The sequence below is a fragment of the Cydia pomonella genome, chromosome 6 (assembly GCF_033807575.1).
Source record: "Cydia pomonella isolate Wapato2018A chromosome 6, ilCydPomo1, whole genome shotgun sequence".
In the NCBI taxonomy this organism is placed as follows: domain Eukaryota; kingdom Metazoa; phylum Arthropoda; class Insecta; order Lepidoptera; family Tortricidae; genus Cydia; species Cydia pomonella.
This window is the reverse complement of record NC_084708.1, coordinates 6,350,499-6,367,877: the sequence shown is the minus strand read 5'-3', so window position 1 is coordinate 6,367,877 and position 17,379 is coordinate 6,350,499. Positions and strand designations below refer to the sequence as shown.

The 17,379-nt window shown below is 35.5% G+C and overlaps 1 protein-coding gene across 1 annotated transcript; it reads left to right on the top strand.

Annotated features, from left to right (window-relative positions):
- Positions 1-3,782: 3,782 nt before the first annotated feature.
- LOC133518793 (carboxylic ester hydrolase-like) lies at positions 3,783-11,211 on the top strand. The gene is made up of 3 exons (XM_061852495.1): positions 3,783-4,997; positions 7,058-8,313; positions 8,499-11,211. The coding sequence occupies exons 1-3, from the start codon at positions 4,815-4,817 to the stop codon at positions 8,983-8,985; spliced, it is 1,926 nt and encodes a 641-aa protein (XP_061708479.1). The 5' UTR covers positions 3,783-4,814; the 3' UTR covers positions 8,986-11,211.
- Positions 11,212-17,379: the final 6,168 nt, after the last annotated feature.

Below are 17,379 nucleotides of genomic sequence, written 5' to 3'. Positions count from 1 at the left end.
AATAAGTAGTCATGAATTGGAACAAGTGGAAAAGTAAAAAACACTAGTTCAAGAAATCCAACTTTCCGCACTCTAAACAGCTACGTAAAGTAGCAATTTTGGAGCAACTGTATTAAAATTAAAAAATATATTAATAATTCAGGGCTCTATGCCGCGTTATAGACCGCGGAATAAAGCCGGAAACACGCTAGGAAGTAAGAAATGAATTCTACATTTTAACTTTTTTAAACTGGAAAGTTAAAATAAACTTTTAAAAACCTGGAAAGTCAGTTGTTTAAAACCGTTTAGCCGTTGCCTGTGTTGTGCTTAATTTCCTGCAAATTATTTTAGGCAATTAATTGTCTATTTCACGCAAAATGATTTAGTTTTAGGATTTATTTTAGTGGTTACTGGCCGCGTAGCCAACGTGCAAATCGCTTACGCTCCGTAGCGATCGAATCGCAATTGTCACTGTCGCACTAATATGGAAGAGTGATAGAGAGACACCAAGCGATTCGTTGTCGAAGCGATAGCGATTGTCACCTTGGTTAGGCCGGCTGAACAGAAACAAGTGGAATGTTATCACATTTCTCATACTCGATTTAATAGGGCAACGTTTAATGTTGTCCTTATTTTCTTGTCATACCAATAAGCCATCTTTAATCAAACGCTCACTCTACGTAGGTTTGAATATTTCAACGAAATCTGCAGAAAGTCGATTCTATAAATGTTACAAAGTCTATTGTGTTTCTTCACTTAAGTATCTATTATTATGTATACATTGGATTCAAAAAATGGCAAGAAATATTAACCCAATTAACCCTCAAATAATTCCGTAATTTTTAATTAAGTATTAAATTATACACTTAAACCTTATAAGTGTTTACATATTTTAGTTTAAAATATGTTTTTATTAAGTATTCAAATTTGATTGACCGAGCGTTAGCGACGGTCTCCGTTTCAACTTCGGCAAAAATGCTTTTATATAAATAAATATTATAGGACATTTTACACAAATTGACTAAGTACCACATAAAGCTCAATAAGGCTTGTGTTGTAGGTACCTAGACAATGATATATATAATATATAATTATAAATACTTATATACATAGAAAACACCCATGACTCAGAAACAAATATACGTGTACATCACACAAATATATGCTCTTACTACGATTTAAACCCGGGACCATCAGCTTCATAGGCAGGGTCACTACCCACTAGGCCGGACCGGTCGTATATGTCCGTATAATCTTCTCTACAGATCGCAATTCTAAGTAAGTAAGAAAACACTTTATTGTACGAGAAAAATAAATATTCATTACATCAGATGGAAAATAATTGGGTAGTACAAAGGTGAACTTATCCCTAAGAGGGATCTCTTCCAGTTAACCCAATTCTCAACCGATTCTCGTGAAATTTTGTGAGCAGGTTCGATGATTCTATTGGCTTTTTGGCGATTTCGTTTTTAAAGCCATTTAAAAATGGCGGTGACATTCATTTATCAAGTTTAAAGTCATGCTCGCGAGGTCTACAGCTAATAGAGCCACTATTACAAAAATATCTTATAGTACTAATTAATCAAATGAAAAGTTGTTTATAGATATCAGGTACCCATAATTTTGGGTTCTTTCTGATCTTCTTTCTTGTTCACTAGGAACAGAAAACTATAGTAAGTATAAACCTAAAACCATACAAAGCACCAGCGGCAAGGTAACTATGAGACCGTTACGCGCAAAAAGCTGAAACGAAACCCCGTGTGGGCGCAGACGACTTTTTGTAAGAATCCCTAAACTGGGGTTCCCTAAAACAAGTTGCATCTATATTGACGTTGGATTCACGTTTCTAGTTTGCCAGTATACCATGACAGTTGCAAATTAACTTGTGGTGGTTTAACGCTTGTAAAGTCAAAAATATAGCTATACTAAACTTTTGAGATAAATTATCTGTACCCCTAGTGTACATTTATTCGATAGCGAAACGTGACGTACGCGTTTGCGTTAAGTCTCATTTTGTATGGGATTTAGAAACAGCGCGCCAAGCGGGACGTTTTGGAAACTCGAAATCCCATAAAAAATGAGAGTTAACGCAAACGTTCGTCAAGTTTCGCTGTCAAATAAATTTACACTAGAGGTACTGTATTAATTTTATCATCATGTTAGCTAATAGGAAATATTGGTAAATTTAAATAATCATTTTTTTTTTATAGAAAGAGGCAGCACGATAAAGATAGATCCCCTATAATGGGGTGCACTTTCGCTAATGTAGAAGTTTATACAAATAACTGTTGAATTACATTATTTGATTGTTTTAACGGACCGAAGAAACAAGAGATGAAAAAAAAATAGTCCAGCTACAATACGTTAGTGAAGAGAAATTAAAATCCACAATTTCACGCAGAACTGGTACAAAACATACTGTTCACACTTGACTTTTTTTTGTCCGAATGCACATTATACAATATGCTACGCATAACGTTTAACCTTTCGCCTTCCCGAGCATCTCCCACAAGGTAAACTACTAAGCTTAAAACGTCCTAGGACCCGTCATATGACTATTAGATCTTCAATCTAAAGTCTTAGGCTACAAGGTTGATTTTAGTTAAGTAGAGGGTGAGATGTTGTGACGTTTGCATGTATGTGTGGACAAGGACCAACGTAGTGCAACATGTGGCAAGGACCATCGCTGCTCTGCCCGGGAGATGCTCAGATAGCAGTTTACGGTAAATAAGATTTTTTTCCGTTTTTCGTTGTTTGTTCAAAATTAGGTCAGGTCAGGTCAGGTTTGAATGCCAAAATGGTAGAGTTAAAAAAAAAACAAGTTCAAAATAAGTAAGAAAATCTTATCTTATTTTCTTTAGGTACTTACTATTCTAAAATAACAGTGAATTAAACTTATTTCTTATACTTCTTATAATTTGGCGAAGGACTGTCTCATTTCAAACATAGACATAGAGAATCATACTGTCTTTGCCTTGCGTACATACTAGCTAGTACTAGTAAGTATAATTTTCCTAGTATTTACTGGCTGACAAGTTGTGTTTGCAAAACTATAAATTACTAAAATGATAAAATTAATTACTTTTGACTAATAAGTATGTTTGCTGCTTAATCGTATAAGCCAAAATTATTATTATACTACTTTGTTCATTAAATACGAAGTAATATAAGACAAAAATCAATGCTTCAAGCTCTAAAATAAAACACTAGGTACGGTATTCTTATCCGTTTATCAAATTATCATATCAATTTACGATTTACGCATCATAAAATACGAGTACCTATTCTGGTTAGATCTGCGTTATAGGTACTGTACAGGTCTCAGAATCTTTATTCACTTTTACGAAAAAAGCGAGTGAATCAGTAATTCTCGTGAAGATGAACGTCGCAGGCGATGGCACATCACATGTGGCACACATTTTGTGCCCCCGCGCAACACCCCCGCTAAGGGAACCGCTGAAAAAAACGGACCACTACCTTGAAAGTCAAGCAAAAACATACCCTAGCATTTGTTAATACAGTCGAGTTTAAGGGAGGTAGTTATGTGGTATCCCTTCGATGTTACAGTTAGACTCCTACACAAGGGACATTTTTTCTGCGAAATATTATAAGGTCAATGACCTCGTTTCTGCACTTATAACGTCATATTTACATTAAGTAATAGTTATTAAGTGAAACAATAGAAGAAAGTTGGTTTTTCTTGCGAGTGTTGATTTTGAGTCCCGAGTAAGCGAAAGATTCAAAAACAAGAGATGTAAAATAACTTTGCTTCGTGTGACACATACAACTTTTCACCTCAGTAGTGAGTCAGTAGTAACATATTAAAGGTTAAAAAGCGGCCAAGTGCGAGTCGGACTCGCCCATGAAGGGTTCCGTTCCATTTATGACGTATTAAAAAAAAATACTTACTAGATCCCATTCAAACCAATTTTCGGTGGAAGTTTGCATGGTAATGTATATCATATATTTTTTTTTGATTTTTCATTCTGTTATTTTAGAAGTTACGGGGGGGGGGGGACACACATTTTTTCACTTTGAAAGTGACTCTCGCGCAAACTTTTCAGTTTAGAAAAAAATGATATTAGAAACCTCAATATCATTTCTAAAGACCTATTCATAGATACCCCACACGTATGGGTTTGATGAAAAGAGATTTTATGAGTTTCAGTTCTAAGTATGGGGAACACCCAAAATTTATTGTTTTTTTTTTCTATTTTCGTGTAAACATCTTAATGCGGTTCATAGAATATATCTACTTACCAAGTTTGAACAGTATAGCTCTTATAGTTTCGGAAAAAAGTGGCTGTGACATAATCGGACAGACAGACGGACATGACGAATCTATAAGGGTTCCGTTTTTTGCCATTTGGCTACGGAACCCTAAAAATTCAACATCAAGTAAAGTTAACCACACTTATTTACATTCATGAGTGAAAGGCATCATCATTATGACGAAAACTTGTCTCACCCACTGGAGTGACGAAAGTAGGCTTGTTCGAGCTGCTAAGGTGAAAAATAAAATGTAAAATGAAATTCCTTACTTGCTGCAAGTTAATTTTGAAAATATGACCTTGATGAGGCCTTATATGAAAATGCTTTTATTATTCATGGTTTCTATAGAACGCATATTGTTTTTTTAAACTTATATCACGTGAACAAAGATAAGTCCACGTCAAAGTTACACCACTATACGTAAACTACAAGGTTATCATACATTGGAGATTTCCCGATAATATCTATCTATCTGATCGAGACAAATTTGAGGCTATTTGACGTATTTCAAATACGGACTTCTAGAAAACTGCATGTGTATCAGGAAGTATTGAAACGCCATAATGATACCAATAATATTTATTGGTTTTTGTCTCTTGTTTGGTGTTTGGGGACAGAGTGCACCCGTGACAAACCCGAGCGTGGAGATTCAACAAGGGACTGTTATTGGTACGCTTAATAACGGGATTTACGAGTTTCATGGGATACCCTTTGCTGATTCAACTTCAGGGAGTCATCGGTTTAAGGTACTAAATAGTAAATTAATAATTTTAAGGTCTCTTTAATAAACAGGTAGTTATATTTTTCAACTTATATTAACTTTGTACGTAATCTGGCTGGCAACGCCTGACTTATGTCCAAATCCTTAAGCGCTTCAAATGTAGCAAGTACGTGTACAAACTAGGTGGATAGTTAATATTCAAAGTGTTATTTTTGTTAGAACGGGTCGACAAGCAATAGTTATGTTTTACAAGGGGACAAAGTTTTTGTTAATCCGCTCGTGTTAATATTAATACCCGAGCAAGCGAAAGATTCCAAAATGGAACTAAGTGCATAGCAAGTAGTTTAAAAAGTGGAATCTTGAGCGTTGGGAGGGTTTCAAGGTACGAGGGTTAAACAAAGGAGATCATCGATTGTGGACCCGGAGGAAAAACCATCGCGTATACGGTACGGACTATTGCAGTAATTATAAATACACGCATTATATTACGGAAAAATATATAATATTGGTTGTAAATGAAACGGGAGTAAGAAATACATAATAAAAAGACATTATATTATTCATTTCTGTAATCCAATATATTTATTAACAAAAGCTTTGCCGTCGTCAACATCTTTATTAGCATTGACATAACGCTCAACTACACACAAATCGTGAGGTTTTTTTCACTAAGGAGTTATATATTCTCTTTGCACTAAGCTATGGAGTGTGGAATTAAAAGGAGTGAAATCTCTTATGGTAGAACTGTTGCAAAAGTGTCCAGCTGTTAGCTATAAATAATAGTTCCAAATCTCTCCAGAGTAGGGCTAGAGTAACTAAGAATGGCGCGTTAATTGACGGAGTGAAGTGCGCTGTCTATGATTTGATTTTTTTTCAAGTATTCTAGGCATTGTAGCGCCACCTATATAATGTTTTATGATGACACTTTTTGGTACATAGAGATTTCATTCCTTACCTCCACCTTCCATACACTAAGCTTTATGGTAAATAGACAAGTTTATATTCTAGTTTGACGCTAACTGCCTCTGTCTGGCATAGCCTCATAGCTGACATATGTGCGTTTCGATACTGTGAAAAACATCACAGTACGATTTATATTCTATTTCCTTGTACCTACATTTAAATTACAAACGACTATCAAAATATCTAAAATACGTAGTTTAGAAAAATACTATTTTTAATTTGCAATAAGAAGTACCTAAATGTAATCAGAATAATGATCATATTATACTCCGTTTATACAACGATACACATCCATCTTTTTACAATCTGTCTAATATTTGCAAGAAAACGCCAATCGTAAATAAACCTTATCAATATCATTGTTGAAAGAAGTGTTACAAATGATCAATTAACAATATATTAACTTTCATTAGGAAATGATGAACTACAAACAATATCAAACTATTACTTTATATTCGTACTATGCGTATACTATTCATACTATACTACTTATATAAAATGATTTCAGTTTTATTTACACGCCAAATTTTGTAATTTTTTATGAAAAATACCGCACTTATTTTATACATATAGTATAGTATGAATAGTATACGCATAGATGTCTAAAAGTTTTTCTTTCTAAATTTATGTTATCAGTGCAGGAATTCTCCACATTCCCGTTTCATTTCGTGATTCTGTTTTTACCATCGTAATCTAGAGATTCTGACGATTAATAAGACTTTTGTTTCAATCCAAAATGCTCCAGTTTGTTCTGGGCCCAAATGCCTAACAAAATCGACGATCTCCTTTGGCCACCGAGTAAAACACAACATTTTTCAGCCCACCGACGCGAAGAAAATATGTACTAACTGTAAAATATCAAATAAAATCAACTCAAAATTTGCATCAGATTACTTTGCCACACATGTGGATAAAATGCTACTTTATCATGGTCGCATTTTTATCACTTGTCATATTATGCGTCACTCTCGCACTTGCATACTTGTTAGAACGTGACAGGCATGGTGACTAATGATAAAGAGCCAACCATCTTATCCCTACAGTTTAAACCTATGTACATGTTTCTCTATTTATTTCATAGAAAAATAGAATACTTCTTACTATTTTTTTTATTTTTTTTAGGCACCCTTGCCAGCACCTACATTTGAAGCACCTTTCGTCGCCAATCGAAAAGGCATTAAATGCGTTCGAGCGTTAGGTGTCGGCTACGAGGGAGTAGAAGATTGCCTGGTAGCCGACGTTTACACCACAACCCTTGACAGCTCCCACAAACTCCCAGTCATGGTCTGGATCAAAGGCAGAGAGTTCGACAGAGTCTACGAACACGAACTCTCATTTAAAAACTTCCTCGAAAAAGATGTTATAATCGTCTCCTTAAATTTCCGAGAGTCAATATTCGGTTTTCTATGTTTAGGAACGGAAGTTGCGCCTGGTAATGCTGGACTCAAGGACATCATCGCGGGTTTACACTGGATTCAAGAGAACATTGAAAACTTCGGTGGCGACCCTGATTCTGTAACGCTCTTTGGTCATGGAAGTGGTGCCGCTGCCGTTGATTTAGTATCGTTATCTCCTATGTCTGAGGGCTTAATTCACAGAGTGATAGCGCAAAGTGGTTCCGCTATCGCTCCATGGGCAGTTACCAGAGATAACTTGGAATATGCGATACAAGTTGCCGAAGCTCTCGGTCACACAGTCAGTGATATTAACACGCTTTCGGAAGTGTTTACAAAAACTAGCGTAGCAGCATTGACAGCAGTCATAAATGAACTTGAACTCTATGACAATTCATTAGCATTCGCACCTTGTGTGGAAAAACAAACGTTAGTATCTTCTTTACCATTTATGAGTAGATCACCATATCAAGTCTTGTCTGCTGGTGAATTCTTGCAAATACCGATAATGACAGGCTTTGTTGATAAAGAGGGCACTATAAGAGCTGAAGAAGCAATAGAAGATAATTGGCTGGAGAAAATGGATGAATCGTTTGAAGCATTTCTGCAACCTGATTTAGAATTTGAAAACGAAGACGATGAAAAACGTATAGCTGATAATATAAAACAGTATTATTTTGGTAATGATGCTATAGACATGGATGAATATTTTATGTATCACGGTGATACTATGATAAAAGTATCCGCTATCCGAGAAGCACAGTTACGAGCGGCTTTATCAACATCTCCTGTATATTTATATCAATTTTCTTACAAGGGCACTTTGGGAGATCCATTTGTAGGTCCAGTTGAAGTCGACGGAGCGGCTCATAGTGAAGAACTGGCTTACTTGTTCCATGAAACTACAGAGGGGGAATCCTCTCAAATAGATCTAACAGTAAGCGATATTTTAATTGAGCGGTGGACTAATTTCGCAAAAACTGGGTGAGTCTAATTTTCATATTAAGTAAGTGTAAGTGTTTAAAGATAATATCAGGGGAAAGAAAAGGGAAATAGGCTCGTAGATTGGCCTTTCTCAAAGCATATTTCATTGTATTTCGGTAATTATATCTTTTATAAAAAACTAGCAAAACACACTGCAAAACCTATATGACATTCTCTTTTTTCAGAAACCCGATTAGCGTTACTTCCCAAGTAACTTGGAATCCATTTACGTCAGAAAATAACAACTACCTCCACATAGTAAATGATGAAAGCCAGCAGAGTTCTACTTTCGAAGTAGAAATGCAGAACCCTCATGCCGTCACTGTTGCTTTCTGGAATAGTATATATCGAGGACATTTTAAGGATGCCGAGGGTCAGTTCGACCTCAATGAAAGGCAAGAACCTGATATTATCATTGTAGATAGCAATGAAAATACAGAAGACGGTGAAGAAAATCCAGAAGGTAGTGGCGAAAACCCAGAAGGTAGTGACGAAAATACAGAAGGCAGCGAAGAAAATACAGACAGTAATGAAGATATAGATGCTGTTGATACTGACGATAAGGATGACGGTGAACCTGATTCAGCATCTACGGCTGTTGCATACACTTTTTCGTTCATTGTTGCATTCGCGCTGTTGAACCAGTTTCATATGACGAAAATTAGTTCTTGAAAAAACGAGTCACTAGTGTGCTAACTACTAACTCAGTTTTTAAACATTTGTTATAACTTTCGTGGATTTAATTTTTAAATTTTACGCTAAGTGATTCATTTAGAAGTTGCATTTAGTTTAGTTAAAATCTCCTTAAATAAAGTACAAAAATAACATTTACATTTACACAACTTTATAATACGTTTTATTAGTATTAAAGAACTTTACGTAGATGAGTAAAATAAATAAATCCTACAATATAGTCATACCTACATAAAGTCTTCATTTGTTGACGTTTTCATATTATTATCCTGCATTTAACTGGGGATTTAGGTAATCCCTAAAAATGACGATCATTAACATTAGCAAAGATTATAAGAGAAAATTTGTAAATTCCCTTCATTTTAAGCAGTACAAGTTCTTTCATTAAATTATCAATAGTGTTCATTCATTCATGGGTGGATTATTTGTTGACCTGTATTATAAGGTAAGTTATTACCAGATTTAGCGACTAGTTAATTTGTGACATACATAGTTTACAAAAAATATTTAGTGACTATTCGGACCGACTTCTCAAAATTAGCAGTCATTCTGCTTTGTTTATTTTAAAATTTTGTTTACTCATTCCAAAATTCACTTACCTGCTCCGCTGTTGTCCCTTTTGGAAATATCCCCATCTACTCCGACCTATTGACCTACTTTTAAAATCCCAAATTGAATCAATTTTGAACATCCAATTTAGCGAGCAGGCATGGACTCAAGCCACCTTACCGATAAGATATGGTGGTTTGGGTACCCGTAAAATTTCAAGTGTTGCTCTGCCGGCATTCTTGGCCTCAATTCATAGCTCCTCCGATCTCGCAGGTAAAATTCTCCAAGCCTCTCCGGCTAGAAACTGCGAGATCGCGGGCCTGGTTGAGGCCTCGAATGCCTGGCTAGCTGGACCGAGTCAAAATGTTCCGTCTCGACCGAAGATACAAAGGGCCTGGGATAACATAGCTTCAGCCTCCACTCTAAACTCACTTTTAGACACCGCGACAGGCAGGGACCGAGCGAGGCTCCTGGCATCATCTAAGCCAGAGTCAGGTCACTGGCTCCACGCGTATCCTTCGCCTAACACCGGCACCTTTATCGACCCAGAGACGCTTCGCATAGCCGCCGGTCTCCGGCTTGGAGTTGCACTCTGTGCCGACCATGACTGCGCGTCTTGTGAATCACATGTAGATCGCCTCGGACACCATGGGCTCGCCTGCTCTTCGGGTGCCGGCCGCTTGTCTCGCCATGCCGCCCTTAACGACATCCTAAGAAGGGCACTCGTCAGTGCCGGCATTCCCGCCGCTCTGGAGCCCCAAATAGTGCGGAACGACGGTAAACGCCCTGACGGGATGTCGTTAATTCCCTGGAAGATGGGCCGCGCGTTGGTATGGGACGCCACTTGTGCTGACACGCTAGCGGCTTCCTACCTTCCATCGACCAGCAGGCATGCTGGTGCGGCGGCGGACACTCGGGAGCGTCAAAAGGTAGCCAAATATAGCTGTCTCGGCGCTCAATACGAATTCGTTGCGTTTGGCGTCGAGACACTTGGTTCATGGGGCAGAGGGGCACAGATACTCCACAAGGCGCTGGGCAAGCGGCTGAGGGAGGCAACGGGCGACCCCCGCGCGGGCAGCTTTCTCGCGCAGAGAATTGCAATCGCAATCCAGCGCGGGAACGCTGCCTGCGTGATGGGCACCCTACCAAGGGCGCAAAATATTGATAGGTATTTTTAATTTTTAGCTTTAGTTATTTTAATTGTAGTTAGATTTAGTTTATTATTCATGTTGTGAAATTTTTGTATTTTAATAAGTATTGTTAACTCAATAAATGTACTTATATCGTATATATTTTAAATAAATATTGTACTTAATTTAAAAAAAAAATATATATATGAACCTTTAAATTGCACAACTGCATTGCGTTAAATTGGACACTAACACACAAGGAAGAGCGCGCGCTACTGGTAGCGGAGAGGAAGATCTACCGCAAAATCCTAGGACCCACACGTGGAGAGGATGGAACCTGGAGACTCCGCAGGAACCAGGAGATGGAAGATCTGTTGTCCGAGCCGAACATCATTGGAGAAACGAAAGCCGCCAGACTCCGATGGCTCGGGCACGTAGTCCGGATGGGTGAGGATCGTGCAGTCTGGAGGGCGTACTCTGGAGTTCCAAATGGCCGAAGACCGTCTGGACGCCCTAGGTACCGCTGGAGAGATGAAGTGCAAAGAGATCCACTTCGGGTCGCTGCGCTACAGCAGTAAGTAATTAAGTAAGTAAGTAAATTGCACCATTTCCTCTGTGTATAAAAATCACTGGATTTCGCAATATCAGCATGCATGCTACCAGTACCAGCACTTAAGTTCGTTAAGTCTTACCGACGTACCGTTACGTGTCACGCGATGAAGCGTGTTTTATTACTAAATAACGTCTTATAACATAGACAAACATATGGTGGTTACTCCCTTCCTCAGTAGTGGTTCTATAAGTTCAGGTGTAGGTGAGTGGACGGGGTCGGAAGGTCAGCGTTTAGCCGTGCAACGCGATGCTCATGGATGCGTTATGCTTTGAATGTCACCTGTTTGTAATATTAGCTCTGGGGAAATAAGTCAGGTCAGTGGATTTTCAACTTGTTTTTTAAATTCATATTTTTCCTAAGTATAATGTTTATTAATAAATTTAACGTAAATACATGGTAGTGTTCGGCCAAGTTCGAAGAAAAAAGGTAGTGTGACACGGCTGTAATGTTTTTACACGAAACATTTCGAGTGTTTTTTTATATGTAAATAGCCCAATTACTTTTACTTTTATTGAAAAAGATAACTTCTTAAACTTTAATTTTCAATGAGTAATTGATTTCTTGTGGCATATATTTAGTTTATTTCAACTTAAGAGTATGATTAGCTAAGGACTATTAGTATGGCCGAGTTCATAAATACTTCATTCATTGCAATAAGGAAAAAAAAAACAAACATATTTATAAATAATTATTTGAGAATAAAACAAGTCGAAATTGACATTTTTACTCGGGATGAACCATAAGATTGCTAAAAACAAGATCGCCAAGCAAGATTTATTCTCATTCTCTACAAAATTAAAAAAATAGTTAATTTAAATTGAATAATTTACGCATCATAATAATAACATAAACTTACCTTAACTACGATGAAACTATTGTGTTTACTTAAAACAAATTTATTAACTTTGTTAATCTGCGAAATAATAACGTGCTAGGCAATTAGACCTAACCCGTTATACTTACCCCCCTCCCAACAAGATACGCAAGTAAATTATATAATGGGTTAGCACTAATTGACTAGCACGTTATTATTTCGCGGATTAGCAACTTAATACTTTTAATTAATATGTATTTCCTGATTCTATTAATTATTTAATTTGTTTACTTTATTTAAGTATAGTCAGCATCAAAAGTAGCGGATCAAACAAGGTGTAAAAGTATCTACCATTCTGTAACAGCTTCACAAAAAGTGATGTTTCTATATGTAGAACAATTAAGACTGTAAAAGATATAATTTTTGAACTTCACGTTTAGAGATTTATCTATATTTGGAAAAGTTATCCGGAATATCAGATAGTTTTGGCGCGTTGTTTCATCCGCTACTATTGATGCTGACTGTACCTACTTATAGTATGTAAAATTTGAATAAGAAGACAACGAATATTCTCAAAACAGATGTCATTAATGTAAATAATTTCGAAAATAATCCTCATCCGCTGCAAAAACCTACCGATGTATTTTTATGACCATAAACACACATAAATGTATTTTGAACAATATCGGTGCTTTATTAGGCTTTCCGTTAAGTATGTTTATCAAACTGCAAAGCTGACTATTAAGTACTACAGGGCTGTCCAAATTTTAGTGAAAATTCTCTCAAATTATTATGGAAGAAAGATGATTATGATTTTGAAAGATACACAGTGATGTTAACTGTAATATCAAAAATTCAAAAAGTAGACGTAGGTAAGTGAGATACAGTTGGGAGATACTCCACTGATAAGCGGTATTATTTATGATAAAGGCTCTTGTGGTTTTACGAGTTATTTTTTGTTGATAACGGTGAAAATTCATCTACGTGTAAATTATGTTACTATATAATGTCGTTGACAGAATATTAAAAAATAAATATTTTACATAAAATTAATTAAGCTATTACATACACATATGCATAAATCTATTAGCTACATACTTCAATTACCTACACAGTGAGAATAAAATAATAGTTCTTTCAATGAAACATAAGCAATGAACTACATATATGTGAACATGCTGTAAATAATAAAAATTTCAATGAGATACAAAGCGCCGCCTACACGCCCTATTTATAAACTACTTTCTTTAACTTTTTCCCGGTTACATGTAGGTAGTAAGCCTCAACACTACAAAGTAAATGACACAGTGCAATAAAAATAACTCGTAATTGTCAACCCTGTGCTCGTGGAGGCAATAAAGTGTGCAAAAGTGCAGATTTGCAGCGACGGTTTATGTTTCGTAGCGTAACGCAGCTGGTCATAAATGTGCCGTAGAATGTTGGAACTGTGGGGGCACACGTAAGGGCATATTATTCTTCTGAGTAAGTAATTATAGTTTGACTTACGAAGTATCCATGTTATATGTACATAAATGTAGCATGTCAGTTTACGCAAGTTAACGTTTAAAAAATTTTCACCACACGTACTGGTAAAGGCCCTCTTGATTGTTCAAAAACTAATGAGAAAGTTGCATTTTATCCACATGTGGGAAAAAGTAATCAGATGCAAATTTTAAGTTGTTTCCTTATGTTAGCTGGTAGAATTGACATTTAAATTATGATTTTGAATGATACATTTTTTATTACCTTTGTTTGGATTTGATTTTTTTCGTATTTCATACTCGTAGTTAGTATTTTCCTCGCAGGAGTGTGGTGCATGAGTGTGGTGAAAATTTTTGTGTTTCACTCGGAGGCAGTTTGTTTAACCCTCGTGCCTTGAAACCCTCACAAAGCTCAAGATTCCACTTCTCACACCAATTTTGGAATTTTGCCCCCTTGTAAAACAAATAATTATTACTTGATGACAATTTTATATCAGTTATGTACCCTAAGTGTCATCCACAAAAAGTTGTCCACTTTTTATCCGACTGCGTCAGAAGGAGGGTAATGTTTTCCGAGCGTATTATAAGTTCATTTCTTTGACATGTCCTACATCCCAAACGGCTGAACGGTTTTTGACATATGAGGTGTCGTTGAATTCGTCAGAATTGTGGTGACAAAGGCTATATTAATTTTGGAAAAAAGCGCCCGCAAATGAAAAAAATGATTTTTTTACTATAGCAATATCGGTATTAAAATGAAAGCTATAGTCTGTATCTTTAGGTATTTAAAAAAAGGTAAACAAAATCTACCCTCAAATGGCTCCTTAAGGCAGTTGAGGGTAGATGAAAACATTACATGATCAAATAAAGTAGGTTTAAAGTCAGGTCGTTCAGTGACAGATCCAGGCGGTTTTGTATTTGGTTGGTTAACCAAGAAATATTAAAACTACCCGAAAATGTACAAATTGTTTGATTACCTTTTTTTAAATACCTAAAGATACAGACTATAGTGAAAAGACGATTTCAAAAATATATGTAACCCGTCGGGCTTTTTACAAGAATAATCCTCTTGTTACAAACATTAACAATTGAAGATCATGCGGTTAGGTTAGGTTAAGATCTAACTAAACTACAAACTAGCTGGCGAGTTCTGATTATAAGAAAAAAAAAACTTTGTCGTAGAAATGCCGCTGCGTACAGTAGGAAGGGAAAAGTGATTGCATTGCATTCAAACTGTTTGTAGGTGTGCACGCCGGTCTACTTTGCTCACTGTACAAATGTGACGAACCATTTATGCATTACGTGCTTTTAATTATTAATCGTTGCTGTCAACTTGGCATCGATTGTCGATGACATGTATATCGGAGCATATTATTAGTATTTTTAAAACTTGACTAAATAAAATGACAATTATAATAAAATATGCATAAAAATACCGTTAATTTATACTATGTAAGATACAAAATAATTAATAATTTAATAAAAAGGTAAACAAATTGACAAATAGCTATGGCAAACGAGCGTTTAGAATTAAATATAAGCCAGGAAATTAAAAACTACATATTTAGTTCATGATTTTTTGATGAATATTTTTTATTCATTATATTGACAGAATTTTGTTAACATTGCTATTGTTTTCAATTTTCAAAAGCCAAAATACATTCTAAACTTTGTATAAATGTAGGTAAAACCGCTGGTTTCAATTTACGTAAAAGTTCAGTTACGGTGTTTTGCGCGGCGCCGCACACGTGCTAACCGCTTCTTTTTTACCGTGCTGAAGGTTCATGTGTAAACAGTAGTGTGGACATACTTTTTATTTTTTTATTCTTATAAGAATCAATTTAGAAATTTTGCTTGTAATATAATAATTTTTTAATTCCTAAATACGACTAAAGACAAAGAATTGATTTTATTTAAGTCTTTTTTATCCGTTCAGCGGCTACAGCCAGCAAGCAAGGGTTCAGGGTCAAGGGTTCAGCAAGGTCGGATTTATCACTATGCTTGTCACGTTCTAACAAGTATGTAAGTGCGAAAGTGACAGGCATAGTGACAAGTGATAAAAATGCGACCGTGCTGCAGCCGTAGAAATATGTCTATAAAAAACGTTAGATTAGTTAACTAGGGTAAAGGCACCTATTACCGTGGTAGTTAAGGAACTTTTCAAAAGAGATCCTAAAATTAAGGGTATCAATGCTGTCTAACAGCCAGGAATATTTTTTTTTCATCAGAGCATTTAATGAACTTTCCGTTTCACACGTTTTTGGATTCATTTTGGTTTATTATATGTATTAAAATATTTTTTGAAGCCAAAATGACCAAATCTTCTATTACCGTGGCAAGGGACAGGCTGTGATTCTATTATCGCGAATTGAGCTTTCATTACTGAGGGTACAATTGGCATGATTTTTCTGCACTCGTTAATAGAAACCAAACTCAAAATTCGAAACCTAATACCGAGGGTTAAAACAATAATAACGACGTGGGTTCTGTATATTATTTTTGTATCATTAAGTTTAATAATGACACAAAAATAAAAAATAAAACTATAGGAGTATGTTTAAATATAAGAGATATATTCGAAGAGATTATAATTTTATTACACTTTGGTACAATCAAATACTATTAAATAGTTAACTTACCAAGTACCCACGAGTACCTGTATAACAAGTTATAAGTTGAATGTTTTACATGTAAAACAACAAAAATTATTGTTAGTAAAGTTTTACTAAGGACGTATATGACAAATAGGCCTGCCTGTTATTAAATAAAGTATTTTTTAAATGCTATAAAGATTGATAAGAATGTGTCTTACTGACATAATTAGCTGCACAAAAAAAAACAAGTAAGTAACATTTTCTCATAAGGCACAGCGTAAATTAATTATAGTCGAAATTTTATAAGCTGGACGTTTACTACCTGAGTGAAAGTTTACCACAGTGAAATGGTAAACGTCCACCTCATAAAATTTCGACTATATATAAAAACATGAAAAATTTTAATTCTAATATTTTTGATAAGGTAATTAAGTTAAATAGTCTCTCACATATTATGTGTTATAATTTACCCGTTTATAATTAACAAATCACAGTACTTTTCTTATTGCTGATTCTTATAGCTAAAAAAAACATGTCTGAGATTTTGGACTACTGTATAAATAAAATTATATAAAAAAAAATCTAATCGGAATTGTCCGGCAGTTGGGTATCCTTCCTTGTCAGAGTAATAATAATAACTGAATCAGAAAACAGAAGAATTTAAATCTGATAATGATAACTGAAGTCTAAATTTTATCAACGAAATCTGTACTTGCGGTACCCTAAATGCGATATTTCAATACAATACCAAATAGTCACTCGGTAATAGATAACTCTTTAAGAGCCTATTACCGACCCATTCGATATTTCTCTGGGTCGGTAATAGATTTCTATACATTCTATTACCGAGGGTAATCTGATCATACCATCGGTAATAGGCTTAATTTGGAGTTTAATTAAACCTAATTCCGACCCATAAAAAGAATAAAACACAGATGGTTTTTCAAATCAAATCAAACACGTATATTACAAGCTTCTTGTAAAGACAAAATCACATAACTGGCAAGTAAATTTTAGGTTTTAACTCAAAATAAAAAAAAGTTGACAGATTAAGGGTTCCCATAGAAACAAGGAAATCGGTGCTGAAGTTTTTGTCAAAAATTAAGGGTTAGTTGAATACTTTCCATACCACGGAAATAGCTCTTTAATAGCGTGAATAGATCAAGATTGGAATAAATAAAAGAAATTATAA